Source organism: Phocoena sinus, chromosome 10, assembly GCF_008692025.1.
Source record: "Phocoena sinus isolate mPhoSin1 chromosome 10, mPhoSin1.pri, whole genome shotgun sequence".
In the NCBI taxonomy this organism is placed as follows: domain Eukaryota; kingdom Metazoa; phylum Chordata; class Mammalia; order Artiodactyla; family Phocoenidae; genus Phocoena; species Phocoena sinus.
The window spans coordinates 2,962,327-2,977,584 of NC_045772.1; the positions used below are offsets into that span (position 1 = coordinate 2,962,327).

Consider the following 15,258-nt stretch of genomic DNA (forward strand, 5'->3'; position numbering starts at 1 on the left):
GACACCGTCACGCCCATTCACCCCGTAAGGCCACTCCTGCGATCTGTCTTAAGGGACTATTAATACAGAAAAAGCTCTAAACACAGAGAGGTCACATCACAGTCATAATTACACTGCGAGACTGACCCACCACCTTTAGGCAGACGATAATATATCCACAGGGCAGGATATTATCAGGATATCATGGAACCCTTTAAAGCGATGGCTGTAGGACCAGGAACTAATACAGGGGGAAAAGAAAAACAAAAAGCGGCATGATGGGGCAGTATAACAAACGTAGAAAGCAAAACTGTATATAACACGCGATTACTGCGTTTAAAAAACTGCCAAGAAAAGATGCAGAAGAGACGTTAGCATGCTTCCACAGTGGCTAGTTACGTCGGGGAGGGTTTTCTTTTCTCTAAAAAGTTTCTGCGACATACTCTCAGGGTGAAATAAAAGAATACAAAATTTTAGAAAATAAGCGGTAAAGGAGGCCCACTGGGAATTCAATCGTGGTCTAGGGTTTATCTACAGCAGTGCAGCTGGTACCAGCCAAGGGGGCCTTGATGTTCAGCGGCCCCAGGGCAGGCTTGGACTTTGCTCGGCGGGCTCCTCTGCACTCACGGTTAAGTACAAAGAGGTCTGCGGAGGAGCCAGGTTAGCATGTGGAAAGCTCGACGCTCACACAGCGAGAGGAAGCCAATGGCTGGCCCAGGACACCGTCCTCATGTCACAAAGCCTGGTCTCCCAGGGCCCAGGAAGAAGCCAAAGCCCACCAGCCGCACTGAGTGGCCACCCCAGGGCACCACGGCCTTCTCCTCGTGGTCGTTAACAAAAGGTCACGGAAAACTGGCCTGGAAACCTCGAGGATACTCCCCACACTTGGGATGCACCAGGCCAAGCTCCAGAAGGCAATTCGCAGGCTAACTTTTACTTTTTGAATTGCTTCCGGAGGACGTAAAAATCAGGGAAATTACCGGGCAACGCTAGACCCGTAAAGAAGAGTCTATAAACCCAGGGCACAGCGGTTGGGAGAAGCGCCCCTGCGTGGACGGCCAGGACGTCTGCCAGGAGCTCTCAGCACGTGTCCCCCGGCACACCCACGAGGCGTCCTCACCCCCAACGCCGCTCCTGAGTCAAGAGCAGCGGGTGCCCTGCCGGGGCGCCAGGCTCAGCGAACCAGATGGCCCCGCCCCGCCCCACGCAGGGCATTCACAGCGGGGGAAGCCAGGCAAGGACGGCGACTCTCATTCAGTGTCCCTGTGCACCTGGGGGTCCTGCAAGGGCACGGGGTCGGCACACGAGCAAGGCCCGGTGGGGGTAGGTGTCCCAGTGCCTACTGTGACTCTGCCTGTCCCACCCCCACTCAGGCCTGGCAGCCGCCATCACAAGCACCTGAGATCCCACGTCTACCCTGCCCTTTGCCCTCTGCCCTCCGCCTGGTAAGGAGGCCTGTGTAACCAGGGGCAGGGGTCGAGGCGGAGCAAGTGCACATGCTGGGGAACACATCGGGCCCCGCCTCCCAGCAGGCCCACGCAGAGAGCCCAGAGGGGCCGGGCCACACCTGGGCTGCGAAAGTGGGCCAGCAAAGAGCCGATGCCACCCCTCCTCGCCCAACAACGATGAACTCTGTCCTTCCCAGGGCAGCACTGCCTGGGCCTGGCGGACCCCAGGAAGTGTCACCACGGAAGGTCCACGCACGCCATGTGAGTCGCAGGCCCTCCCCTGGGCTTCCTGTCTCGCCCACACGCAGGGAGCCAGCTCCTGCTGGGCGGCGGCCTCAGCTGGGCCCCTCCTCTGCTGGTCTCTCATTCCTGCTCTCACCCCTTGGGCTGACAGCAATCTAGCCTTTCATTTAAGGCACAAGTGAACGAGTCCTTCCTTTTGCCCTCAACCCACACCTACGGGGAAGCCCAGCCCGAGTGGCCTAGGGAAGAGGCAAGCGCACGATGCCTGCACAGCCCCTTCGGTCACCAGACGGGGGCAAAGCCCAGGCTTTTGAACAGAGGGCCTCCCGAGGGCAGGTGAACACAGGGCATCAGTAGATTCTGTGGCAAAAAGAAGCCTGAGCCTGAGCACGGCTGAGGGACCCCAGCCCCGTGCCGCAGCCTGGTGGCCGCAGGCGGGAGGGCGCTCTCCCCTGCGTCTCCCAGAGCCAGCCTCCCAGGGCGCGTGCACACGCGGAGACCCTCGAAACGCCACCAGCTCCACGTCCCACGCAGCTGCCGGCTCCCAGAGCAGCCTCCTGAGGGCACATCCCGGCGCCCTGTGAACATGCTGGCCTGGCCTCCCCTCCCTGCCTGGGGCTGCCCCTCCTCTGCGCTCCCACCGCCCAAGGTGCTGAGGGGCTGGACGGCCACGCCCAGTGCAGGTGACCAGCTCAGTGGCCACAGAGACACACCTCAGGGATCATCACTCCCTTCCCAGCCCCGTCAGAACGCCCGGGCTCTGCAGCCAGCGGGGCTGGGCTGGAGGCCAGACGCCTCCTCGCCCTCTCCGTGCACCCGGGGCCACCGCATAGGGACACATCCTGTCTCCTCTGGGTCTCCTCCAACAGCCCCCTTGAGCCTTCTGTCCAGAGGCCAAAGGATGTCAGACAAGCGGCTTCAGGTCACAGTGCAGATGAAACATTCATAAACGTGTCATTTTAAAGCTGAGCTCAAATGCAACAGAGCTATTACCCTCAGTATAACCCTGCGCAAGGCCTCCAGCCCCCTCACCTGAAACGCGTGCACACGAGACCCTGGACACCCAGCCAGGGCTCCAGCAGCCCCGCTTTGGGGGGGACGTGGCGATTGCCCGCGGCAGCGTCGGCCGGCACCGTGAGTCCGCGGGAGCTGGAACCCAGGAGACGGGGCCACCGTGTCAGGGAGATGCAGAGCCAACAGGAACACATTCTGGATGCGAACCCCTGTCATTTCTGCCCACGCACCCCAGGTCCACACCCAGAGCCCGAAGACCAGGTCGGATGCCAACACCAGGCCCGGCCTTTAGATGTGGGCTGCACGTGTGTCCCCAGGGGTCTCTCCCTCCTCCGCTGTTCTCTGTGGTTCGGTCCCTCACCGGCTGTTCCTGGTCATCCCCTGGGTGCACCTAACCAGTCGCTAAGGGACTGGGGGCCTGTCCCAGAGTCCACAGCCTGCCAGGACCGGAGGTCGGTGGTGCACCTACAGGGAAGTGACAAGACGCGCAGACCCCTAGCAAGGACTGAGCGGCACAGGTCTCACTCAGCCTGAGCCAGGCCTGCAGAGGGAAGACATCTGCATAGTCCCCAAGCCCTGAATAAGCTCTGATAAACCCGTCGTGATGGAGATATGAAGAAAGAAAGTCTTAGCGTCACTAAGGACGTTCTCCATACTTCTTCAATACTACCTCTAAATCCCCAGGCCACTGGTTTAATGCTGCCCTGGAGCAGGGGGTACAGCCCTCTTCCGGCTCCTCCCCGCAAACTCAGCAGGGAGCACAGTCTCACTGAACATGCTCCTTTCTATAGCCTTCGCCGGCTGACGGCGACCTACGCCTGCTTCCTGGAGGGGGGCCCACGTGAAATGCTCACGACCTCAAACCTTAATGGGCTTATGAAAAAGTATGTTGTAAGGCGACCTGCTTCTCAGTCTGATTAGATTCACCCAATCCGTCAGGCTCACCGCCGCCTGAGTCACTGAGAATCGCGCTGCAGAGCCCCGAAGGTTCAGGAGGGCCGCGCGGCTGGCACGCGGCTCGGCACGCCGCCGGCTCTGCACCGAGCGCTCTCTCCACCACCAGGCGCCGCAACCCACGCTCCTGAGGGCACCGCAGAGTGTGAAGGCCCAGGGCCGCCTTCCAGGGGAGTCGAAGAGCAGGTCCCAACGACCCCTGGAAATGCAGGGCCACGGAACAGAGGATGGAGCCTCGGGAAAGCCTGCACATCGTCTGAACGCAGCACCAGTCGCTAAGGTGGCAATGACCCAAAGACGAGGCTGGACCAGCAACGGGGCAGAGCCTGCAGCCCCGGGCCCTCCTGCACGCCTGGCCCCTCCGCCGCGTCCACACGAACACCTCGGCAGGATGCCCGGCCGCCCCGCCAGCCCCTCCCCTGGGCCCCAGGGCTCCATCCGCCACTGCCCAGCGGGAGGATGCGGGGCTGGCGAGAACCATGACGGAGAGCTGAGCACCCGGCGCCTTCACCAGAGCCCCGAGGCGGCCCTCACAGCAGCAATGGGGACTCTTCACGGGTGGGACTGGCAGTGTGGCCACAGCTCCAGGTGAGCATCACAGGTGGAGCTAGAGGCGTGGCCACGGGAGCAGGCTCTGTTCTCCTTTACGGACAGGAAACCAAGGTTTGCAGAGGTCAAGTCACTATCTGGGAACAGAGCTGGCCCACCTCCGCGGATGAGACCGTAGGTCTGCCGCCCCCCACGGCCCCTGTCCTGTCCCGGCCCCCAAACACCCCGGGAACAACCACACCCAGCACAGACCCTGCAGTGCAAGCCGTGCCCACCTGCCTCTTCCAGCCTTGGAACACGCTCTCCCTCCCGTGCAAGCTGCCCCTGCTTCGCTCCGAGCCGGCTCTGTGCCCCGTCCTCCGCAAGAACTCCCCGTGCACCCTCCGACCCTCAAAGTCCCCTCGGGAAGCCTCCTCAGCACCCCTGGGCAGAGTGCAGTGCCCCCCAAGTCCCCGGCGCCTACTTCATTACTTCCATCACAGCGCTTCCTGCCCGGGCTGTAACTACATCACGTGTCCACCTCTGCCCCAGGCTGCGGACCCCTAGGGGGCAGGGATGCTGCCTCGCATGTCTCAGTGGAGTCCCAGAGCCCCACTCCGCCCTGTTTTTTGTGCACCAGGGTTTACATTGTACTTGGTGGGCAGGCAGCTGGGTGGAGGGAGGGAGGGAAAGAAGGGCGGATAGAAGGAAAGACAGATGCCTGTAGGACATCAGAAGATACGCCCCCTTTGGGCCTAGAAAAGTGTTACTAGTAGAACTAACTTCCATTTCCAATGAGAACTGAAATACAACTCCATGGACTGACAGGCTGAACTCCAAATTCAAAGTTGTTTCTGGGAAGGCACACACCCCCACCTCCCAACCTTTGCAAAAAATTTTCTTTCATCTGAAAGCATTAGTGGGCACCAAGCCCGTGCTCACTCTGTGTGGACATCAAGGACAGGTTTGAAAACTCGAAGGCCCCAGGTGAGGGCTTCATCTGCCGCAGGCCTCCACAGCCCGCCTCTCCGCCGACAGCTACCGCCTCCCGCCGCCTGCCTGCAAGCCTCCGGAGCAAGTGCCAGGCCTCCGCCGGCTGGCCAGGGCCCCTCCCCTCGAGGGCCAACAGGCGTCTCCAGCACAGGAAGCCCGACAGGACTCCTCCCTCCCACGCCCTCTCCAGTCTACCCCACCCCATCTTGCCCAACACACTAAACGCACCTGAACCATCTCCTGCGGCCGGAACGCGAATGCATGAATTATCTCCTGCTGCGCGACAGACCCCAGGAACCGGGGCAGGACAGGCACCCCTTCTCTTGCTGTCTGCGTGGCTCAGGCCTGGGCAGCTGACAACGTGGCAGCAGCTCCCCTTGGAGCAGGCCAGGGTGGGAGCAGAGAGACGGGGTCACAGTCTCAGAGGTGACATCCCCACACGCTTGCTGGATCCCCTTGTAGGAACTGAGTCACCACCTGCAGCCCACACTAGGGGGCGGTGCCCACAGGAGGGCGGGAGACGGACACCAGGCAGCGGGCACCACTGCGGGCCCTTCCAGAAGCATCCCCCGACCTAGCCTCGTCTCTCACTCTTCAGCCCGTCCCTCTGACTCCACCTTCAAACTTCAGGGTGTACATAAAGTCTGGAAACACCCGTACTGTACCCTTCACCAGATGTCCCAGCCTGGAGATGCCCGGGCACCGGGCACAGTCACACGCGGTGCCTGATTATTGCAGATCCAGCTCTGCTCGCGCCTCTCGCCTGGAGCCTGTGGGCCTCTCCACACGGCCCCCACCCCGTCCCGGCCGGGCTCTCAGGACGCCGTTAGCCTGAAATGCTCTTCCCCGAGAGCCCCTCCCAAAACTCCCGTCACACAGCAGCGCCCCTGCAGGGCCACCTCCTGCAGACCACCTCCCTCCCCGCCACTGCCCCTGGCTGCACAGCCCTGCGCCCCCCCAACACACACAGCCAGGCCCACCTCCTCCCCAGGGTTTGCTTGGGCTCCCTGGCCGGGAGGCGGGCTCTGTGAGATCAGGACCCACCTCTTCCGTGGCTGGGTCCCCAGCGCCGAGGACAGGGCCAGGCCCACAGCAGGTGCCCAACAAATGAGCACTGACTGTGACTCCGGGGCCCGGCCGGCCACAGGGGTCCCAGGCCGCCAGGCTCCTTCCCGGGAGGCCGGGAAGTCTGCTGAAGTGCGGGGGGGGCCTCCCCTCTGGCGACAGCTTGCTCGCCGCCTCCAAGGATAGGGAGGCTGCACCAATGGGGAGACTTCACCGAAAATGGTGCAAACGGCCACGTGTGCCACAGCAGACGAGGCATCTCAGGATCAGAGCCAGCTCAGGGTCTCGGGGCATGCAGAGCTCTGCGGCAGCCAGCAGGGGCCCTGGCATGTGAGGGGGCAGCTGGCAGCTGGCCTTCAACGGGCCCGGAGGCCCTGCCCTGCCCCCTGCCCCTGCCCCTGACTGGTGCGGCCAGGAGCTGTGAGACACGGCTAGGCCCCCAGGACCCTGGGGGAGCTCAACACACAGCCCTGCCACCGCACGAGAGCAGAAGTCTGCAGCTCGGTCCCCTGCCCTCACACACAGGGAGCTGTAGGGTGCCAGCTCCTCAGACCGTAGCCCCACTGTCCCCGCACATGGCAGAGTGCTCGGCCAGGGCCGGGGACACGCGGATGGCGGAGGTCCAGGTGGTGGGACCCTGCTTGGGCCACACGCCGCTGGAATGACGCAGAGGCCAAGTCACTTGAGCTCCGAGACCCCAGTTCCAATTTCTGTAAAAACTGGTTGATAACAGTGACAGCCTGGCAATAGAACCCAGAATCTGTACAGCTCTACAGTTTACAAAATACCGGGGACAGCGGTGTGCGAAGAAAAGGGCTCTTACCTAGCACCCACTGTGCACATGGTGCTTTCTAAGCTCCGCGCGGGAAGCACCCAGTTCCCCACGAGTCTGGCTGGCGTGGCCGCGTCTGCCCCCGGGCCCGAACAGCAGCGCTGCTGTGCAGCCCACGTGGTCCCCGGGCCCAAAATGCTGCCTGCCTCGCCTTTACAGGACCCGTCTGCCGATCCTTGCATTAGAAACTCCTCCTTAGTCCCAACAGCAATCCTAGGAGCTGAGCTTCAGGACACTGGACCTGCCCAAGGCTATGAGGACAGCGCTGGGCTAGGATGGAGAGTCCGTTCTGCCAGAGTCCCAGAGGTCACAGTATCCACGGGGCTTACGTGGAACATCCAAACAAATCCTTACGTTCCATTTGGCCAAAGAAGAGCGAGTCGGAGCTTTATTGGTAGAAAATGCCCTCCTGCCACTTCCCTCTGACGGCGTGTGTGCCAAGAGCCAGGGCCAAGGGCCGGGAGCACCACCCCAGGCTGCTCTGAGGCTCGAGTGAGATGGCCCTGCACCAGGAGGGAGGGGCGGTGAGAAAGGGAGCAGCTCGCCAGCCAGGCCCCCAAGTGTGTGTGTCCACATTTCCTCTCCTGTGTCAACAGCCGGCCCCTAAAGACGCATGCGGGGACACGAGCAGCACGTATACATTCTTAATTAGAACTCCAGGGGCCTTTAGACGCCACTAAGAAGGAATTTAATAAATGCTTTAAGCCAGTGAAGCCACCTTGCAACACTCACCTGGCAAAAGGAAGTTTTTCCCTTTCTTCTAACAATCACTAGGTTGTGGGAAACGTCAGCCTCCGCGGGGACCCTCAGCACGCCCTCACCTACCCAAGCCGCAGTCCTCGGTATGGGGCGGGGGCCACTGCCATTCCTGAAGTCACACACATCATCACCTCTGCGTGGACACGAGGCTGTGATGCCCCCTCCCCTGGCCCGGGGCCAGTGATGGGTATCAGCCAGTGATGGGAAGACCTCAGTGAGAGCCGGAATGGGAAGGAAGGAAGTTACTAGAATGTAGAGAACAGATAGCACCGTTCTGAGAAACTGGCTCTCACATTTCCGTTCCAGAAAGCTGCTGACGTTCTTTTTCACTCCAAGACAGGTCCCAGCGGAGCACACCCTTCTGAATCAGCCTCGGGGCGCCGGGGAAGGAGGGACAGGGACAGAGCTGTCCACCACCCGGCGCGCCCACCTCTTCGGTTCTACCGACAAGCCCGTCAGCTTGGAAATGCCCGGGGTTTCCCACCGCGGCCCCCTCCCTGCACAGGCGCACCTCTCAGAGGACAAGGGGCTCCAGCCAAGTCCATTTCCTCACATTCTCCCCAGGGCTGGCTCGAGTCACTGCCCCGCCGGACCTGCACCTGACAGCTGCTGCCCGATGCCCAGAGGTCCTGCACCTGCCGGCTGCTGCCCGATGCCCACGGGTCCTGACCTGCCCGCTGCTGCCCGATGCCCACGGGTCCTGCACCTGCCGGCTGCTGCCCGATACCCACGGGTCCTGACCTGCCCGCGGCTGCCCGATGCCCACGGGTCCTGACCTGCCGGCTGCTGCCCGATACCCACGGGTCCTGACCTGCCCGCGGCTGCCCGATGCCCACGGTCCTGACCCGCTGACTCCACCAGTCCCTGACAGAGCAGTGCTGCGTGCAGCTACTCTGGGTGGGCCTGTTCAATATAAATCTCAGTGAACCGAAATGAAAACTAGAAATTCAGTTCCTCGGTCACACTGGTCATATTTTTCGAGTGTGGAAAACCCACGTGTGCCTAGAGGCTCCCCTCTGGGTGGTCCCGTCATCCTAGAGCCTTCTGCTGCCCTGGGGCCTCTCTCCCTGGCTCGCACTCTGGTGCGTCCTCTCCTGCCCGGGGATGCCCTCCTCCGGCTGCCCGGCCTCTTCCCCTGACCTTCCCTAAGCCACGTCGGCCACGCCCACGAGGGCCTTCCTTTTAAAGGCCGAGTAACGTTCCAGTGTGTGTGTGTGTGTGTGTGTGTGTGTGTGTGTGCGTGCGCGCGCACGTATATATAGACACACATACATGTATACACACACAATTTCTTTATCTTTTCATCCACCGATGGATACTTGGGTCGTTCCATATCTCGGCTGCCATGAACATGGGTGCAGATACCTCTGTGAGATAATTTCATTGCCTTTAGACAAGTTCCGTAAAGTTGCAGGATAAAAAAAACATCAACATGGGCTTCCCTGGTGGCGCAGTGTTTGAGAGTCCGCCTGCCGATGCCGGGGACACGGGTTCGTGCCCTGGTCCGGGAGGATCCCACATGCCGTGGGGCGGCTGGGCCCGTGGGCCATGGCCGCTGGGCCTGTGCGTCCGGAGCCTGTGCTCCGCAGCGGGAGAGGCCACGGCAGTGAGAGGCCCACGTACCACAAAAAAAAAAAAAAAAAAAAAAACATCAACATACAGAACTCAGTTGCATTTCTATACACGAACAATGAACTGTTGGAGAGAGAAATTAAGAAAACCATCCCATTCACAACTGCATGAAAAACAAAACGCTTCGGAATAAATTTAACCAAGAAAGTGAAAGATCTGTTCACTGAAAAGATCTGTTCTCCTCAACTGCCCACAGGCACACCTACTCCCGTGGTCTGGGAGGAGGCCAAGCAGCTCAGACAGAAGGGCGGCTTCTGTCCCAGGAACTGCCAGGGGAGGAGCTAGCCCGGGAGTCGGGGGTTGCGGTCCCTGTGGTCAGTCGCCTGTGCCCACCAGGCCTCCAGACATAAAGTGCAGCCAGGGGCGCGGGGAGGGAGCGCAGCCCTAGGACCCACCTCTGTGCCCAGGGCACCGGGAGGGACGCACACGTTCCCCAGGACTCCGGCCGCTGCCGGGAGACGCCTGAGGAGCAGCTCTGGGCTTCGCAGGGACGCAGAGGCCGACGAGCCCCGAGCCACGGCCACCGTCCGGGGCCCACCCACATTACAATAAAATAGAAGCCGCATTTGTGGCTGTTTTTCCACAGGAAAGCAATTCCAGAGAAGGTGAGTGAAACCAAAGACCCCGAAGGAGGCCCGCTGAGGCTGGAACGCAGGCCTCGGGGTGCAGAGCAGCTCTGAGCGCGGAGGGGCGAGAGCTGAAGCGCCGCTCGGTGCCCGCCAGCAGGCAGGGTGCCCTGGAGCCCAAGCCTCCAAAACGCGCAGCCAAGCTGCTTTCTGGCCTGCTGCCCCAGCCCTCCGCAGCCCGGGACTGGCCCCCTAGGCCCTCGGGGCCGGACCCAGAGGGCCGGGCTTGGCTTCACTGTCCAGGTGGCAGCAGGAGGAACACCCGCGTGCCCTCCCGTCAGCCCCGCGGGGCCCTCGCTCGCTAGGGAGGGGGCCCACGCCTCCTCCGCACGGAGCGCGGGCGTGGAGGGGAGCCCACGAGAGGGGAAGCGAGGGCCGGGAGGACACGGGCAGGACGGAGCGCATCCCGGCTGCCCCGACGGCCTCAGCCCTGCGGCCGTGGACCCACAGCACAGCACAGGGGCCAGAGTTTTCTCTCTCATTTGAGGTCCTCAAAATCCACGTGTCGGCTCCAGCTATGGCGGGTGGGACGCACCCTTTGCACCGGCTCCCTCTGGGAGCTGGACCGGCTGCTCAGCCACAGCAGCCTGCACGGCGGCCCGCACCCCGCGCGCTGCTCGCATGGGGCACGTCCGGGGGGGCAGGGTTCACCTCCCTGCTCTTCGGCTACTTCTGCATGATCTGCGCTTTTTAATTGCCTTTTTTCCTCCTTGTAACTAACGTCCCTCATTCATTTTTGTGCCATCATCTAGTCCACGGCCTGGGGCACATTATGGATAGCCTTTTGTTGACACATGTCCCAAGAGGACTTTAAGCTACCTTGCTTGTAAGGGATTAAAGAGTTACTGAAACCTGTAATGGCCCAGCTGATAAACGCCCTAGTTTAAGGCAGAGTAATCCCCCGATTGCCATCCTACGATTACTATGTATTTTCATTGCCAAAAGATGCAACACAACTTCATGGTTACTTGGGCCTGTAAAATACAAATGCCCCCGATTTTTAAGATGTGAAAAGGTTTATGACGAGGGTACCGTCAGCTCAACAATCAGTCCATGGTACAAATGAGTCAATTCATGACAAAATTTAATTTCAAGAAAATTAACTCAATAAAGATGCCACAAGCATAAAGATGCTTAAAGTTTTAATATCCATTAGGAGTTTTAGTGAAGTGGTGCAGGACCACAGATGCGCAGATCCATTTTCTGCTCCTCAAAATGCGACTGACTTAATACCTAATTTATTCATAATGGGGACAGTGTTACAGGGGACTCTGTGTTTAATGAGGGGGGTCAGGACCTCAGTGTAACCCATCACCAGTGGAGAGCATTCAAAATTTACGGGATACGCAGTTTTGTTTCCTGCGACATAACTGAGCCCTGATCGATTGCACCAGGCCAATGGCCACTTTGACCAAACAGCCCCCCAAAAACGGCTTTACATCCCAGGAAATGTGAGTGGCTAGAAATTCCGTAGCTGTCAAGTACCTACGAAAGCAAAACCAAAGTGGGGGATTCGGATGCGCTACTGACCGGTCATAATTTCTGTAGTCAACGCCACTAGAACACACAGCTGCACAAAGGAAAAGCAAAGTCACAACACAGGGCTTCAGAGCCAGAACAACAGCCACAGACGCCACGCCGGGCACACGGGCACACAGGCAAACGGGCACACGGGCCGGCATGAGGAACAAAGCTCTGGGCTACTGTTCTCGATGACCTGGGAGAAATGTGCTCAGAACTACAGGCTGGCGGGCACGGGGGCCAGCAGGGCAGCAGCTCGAGGTCCCCATCCTACGGGACGATCGCGCCATATAGACCAAGGGCTCCACTGACGAGGAGGCCGGGGGGCGAGGCCCTTCCAGCCTGCTCGGGGCCTCAGGACCCCACCACCGCCTTCGTGGACATCCATGCACGGGAGCCCAACCCTGCACCTGGGGCTCCTGCTGGCCCGCGAAGAAGCCCGTGGCCTGGGGCTCCCTCTCCCAGCCTCCAAAGGCAGCTGCCCCGTCCAAGGCCCACAAAGGGCTGGCGCCCAGTGCAGGAAAACCTTGCCTCCCCGAGTTAAGAATGAAAGCCAGCCTCTGAGGAGACGCCACGCCAAGTACACACAAGGTGCCTGCTCACCGCGAGGGATGAGGCAAGGCCAGCGTGGAACCCCCGGCACGGCCTCAGCCTCAGCAAACATCTCCAAGAAACTGGAGAGGCGTTAGAATAAGCAACGTGACAAGGGAACAAAGGTGCTTTGTTCCAGAAAATGCTGTGGAGAGGAGGAAACTTCACAGCACACTGAATCTGTCGGGGACTTCTTAAAATCTTTATCATGCGTGACTCAAAACACAGACAAGGCGTGAGTCCTGAGCGTGTGTCCGGTACATGCAGCTCAGAGTCTCGCTGGAGTTACACCCGCCCCGGAGCCCCGGCCAAAGGGCAAACTGCACAGCGGGATGAAATCCAGCTACAGGTAAAACTATAGAAAGTTCTTTTCCCTGTCTTACATCTAGTCAGATGACAAGAACACCTGAAGTGGACTTTAAGAAGACGGCATTTCAGTGGAGAGGATGCTTCGAAGGCGAAATCGAGCACAGCAAGCGGACCCAGAGCAGAAGGCGGCGGGAGGGAGGGGCGCGAGGGGCGCTCACCTGGTAGGTGTCCCACAGGCGGATGGTGCAGCGCAGGGGCACCTCGCGCATCAGCAGGTTGTTCATCCAGCGGAAGGCGAACTGCAGGTACCTCACCTCGTGCTGGTCCAGGTGCCGGTGGACTTGCCCTGCAGAGACAGACACAGGCCCCGCGGCTGTCAGCAGAGCCCCCGGGCTCACCTCGGAACCCCTCCAACCAGCCGAGGCACCGCCCCCAAGGAGCACGGACGGAAAAGGAACTTCCACCCCAAGACCTCAGACTCTCTTCCTCAAGGAATATGGGTGGTGACGGCAGTAACGGTAACTAGGACCACGACAGCTCCCGCGGGCGGACTGTGCGCCCCGTCTGGGATGCCCCGAGCCCCACCCCAGGAACACGGGCAGACCCAGTCCTGCCCTACAGACGGCGGCACTGGTCCGAGAGGCCGGCGGACGCTCGGGGGCACGCGGCGGGGCTCAGCTGACCTTCACCCGTCTAGCCCACAGGCAGGTCCACCAGATACGGGCTGCAGTCCTGAGAGAGGGGATGGCTTCGACCACGTGCCGGCCCGGGTCCCACGGGCTCCCGGGCCCCACGGGCTCTCGGGCCCGGCCAGTTGAGGGGGCAGGCGGGCCCATCCCTGGATCCCAGGTTTGGGGCTTCTGTGAAGACAGCAGGGCCCCTGGGGAGAACCAGGCCCGAAGCGCCATCTCCCACCTGCCACGGAGTCTCTCCCCGTCACGGCGCTCCACGGCTCGAGCCCCCAGTGTTCCCTGCCCAGGACTCTCTGCTGGGCTCTCAACAACCCGCGGGAAAGGCTTCAGAGCTCACTGGAGCTCTGAGGTCCTGGGACCCTGGAAGTGCCCCTCCAAGGAAGCAGAGACTCTGGGGGTCATGGTGACTGTGCCACATTTTCCCAACATTCTTCCCCGGGAAGAGCCACTCTAAGGGCCAGGGGAGGGCGGTGCTGCCTTATAAAACAGGCAAGTATGGCCTGATTATCCAGATTGGGGACTGGGATGTGCCCACCCTGACTTCCGTCCACCAGGACCCACGAGTGTGGCCCACGACCCCGTGTCTGCACATGCCCGGAGACACTGGCTCCTCCTGTGGTCTCACCCCCCACTCCCCGCCTGCCCTGAGAGGCAACCCTGAGAAAAGTGTACAGCTCCTTCAGTTCTCCCAACGAAAGTTCTAGAAGCGGCAAACAAACAAGCGACAGCCAGGGGATCAGGGAAGCGCGAGGCCAGCTCAGAAGGCTGCAGTGTGGGCCGACAGTGACCTCAGGGGTTCCCAGACGTCATCCTCATCTCAACGGCTGTTAAAACAGCTTTCTCGGTGCATCTCGACTTTGTGGATCAGAATCTTCCCGGCGGGATCTGAGTTTCTGTGTCTCCAGAAGATTCTTATGTCAGCCACACACCTGTGCTGGGAGCCCTCTCAGGGACAAGTTACACAAGGACTCGGCACCCGGGCCCCCAGAGACAGAGGAAGACGGGGCTCCGGCCTCTGACGTAGGGTCCGCGTCCCAGGAGGAGCTCCCCACGCAGGGCAGGGCTGGCTCTGTGGTCCGCTCTACAGCTTCTAATCAGCTCATGTTGTGTTAGATACACTTACTTGTGAACTTCACCTCACGACCCAAAACGGTCCCCTGCCGCTCCAGCAGAAGATGAAGTGGGAGCAGAGTCACAGCACAGAGCCTCCACAGCGGCAGCCCCGGCAGAAACGAGCCACACGGCTTGTCACCGAGGAGAGCCCTGGGGTCCCCAGCTTGTAAGCTCAGGGGGCCGCCTAATACGAGGGAATTCCTCTCAAGACGTTGTGAGGGCCCCGTACGTGGCCCACAGTTTGAGAGACACCAGCTGGCAGACAAAGAAGGACCAGCTGGGCCAGAACCGCCCTTCTCGGTCCCTGGCCCCCCAGCACTGCGCCTGCTCGGGTGACACCGTGTGCCCGGCGAGGTCCCACCCGGGCACCGCCCCAGTCCCTCCCCCTGTGCCCGCCTCCTTCCTCCTGGTTCCACAGCCTCCTCCCTGGACCCCGTGTCACACGGCCCGGGCTTCGCTGCTTAGGGCCGTGCCCGCCTCAGGATGTGAGCTGCTCCACAGCAGGTGTGGTGCCTGAGACCCCTCCGCACCTGCAGCCCCGGGACACACTAGGTGCCCAGTAAGCGTGAGCCAGACGACGGGTGAATGAATGAATGAGGGAATGAGGGAATGAATGAAGTTAGAAAATGGGTAACTGAACATGTGAATAAACCGCCCATTTCTCAGTCACCCCCCCCATTTCTCCACGACGAGATACTGCGGAGCTTTCCAGCAACGCGATGGGACGTCCTGTTCTTTTCAAAGAATTAAGATCTACTTCTAAGCTGAAAACAGCAGCAGCTACAAAGCCGGAAAGTTCCGTGGGGCCCTGAGTGGCCCCCCGTGCCCGTTCCCCAAGGGTGGCAGCCGAGGCCGGGGCACCGACGCGAGCACGCTGGCCAACGGGAAACGCAAATACCGTCAACACCTGAAAACCGGCAGTTCAGAAAATGAATCAATTTACTGAACAAAGATCTTTT

The 15,258-nt window shown here is 60.7% G+C and overlaps 1 protein-coding gene across 3 annotated transcripts in view; it reads right to left on the reverse strand.

Annotated features, from left to right (window-relative positions):
• TBC1D22A (TBC1 domain family member 22A) overlaps positions 1-15,258 on the reverse strand; it is a 326,523-nt gene that overhangs the window by 69,392 nt on the left and 241,873 nt on the right. For all 3 annotated transcript variants that reach the window (XM_032646231.1, XM_032646232.1, XM_032646233.1), the window contains one exon: positions 12,713-12,840. In XM_032646231.1, the coding sequence (XP_032502122.1) occupies positions 12,713-12,840 (128 nt within the window). The remainder of the gene's footprint in view (positions 1-12,712; positions 12,841-15,258) is intronic.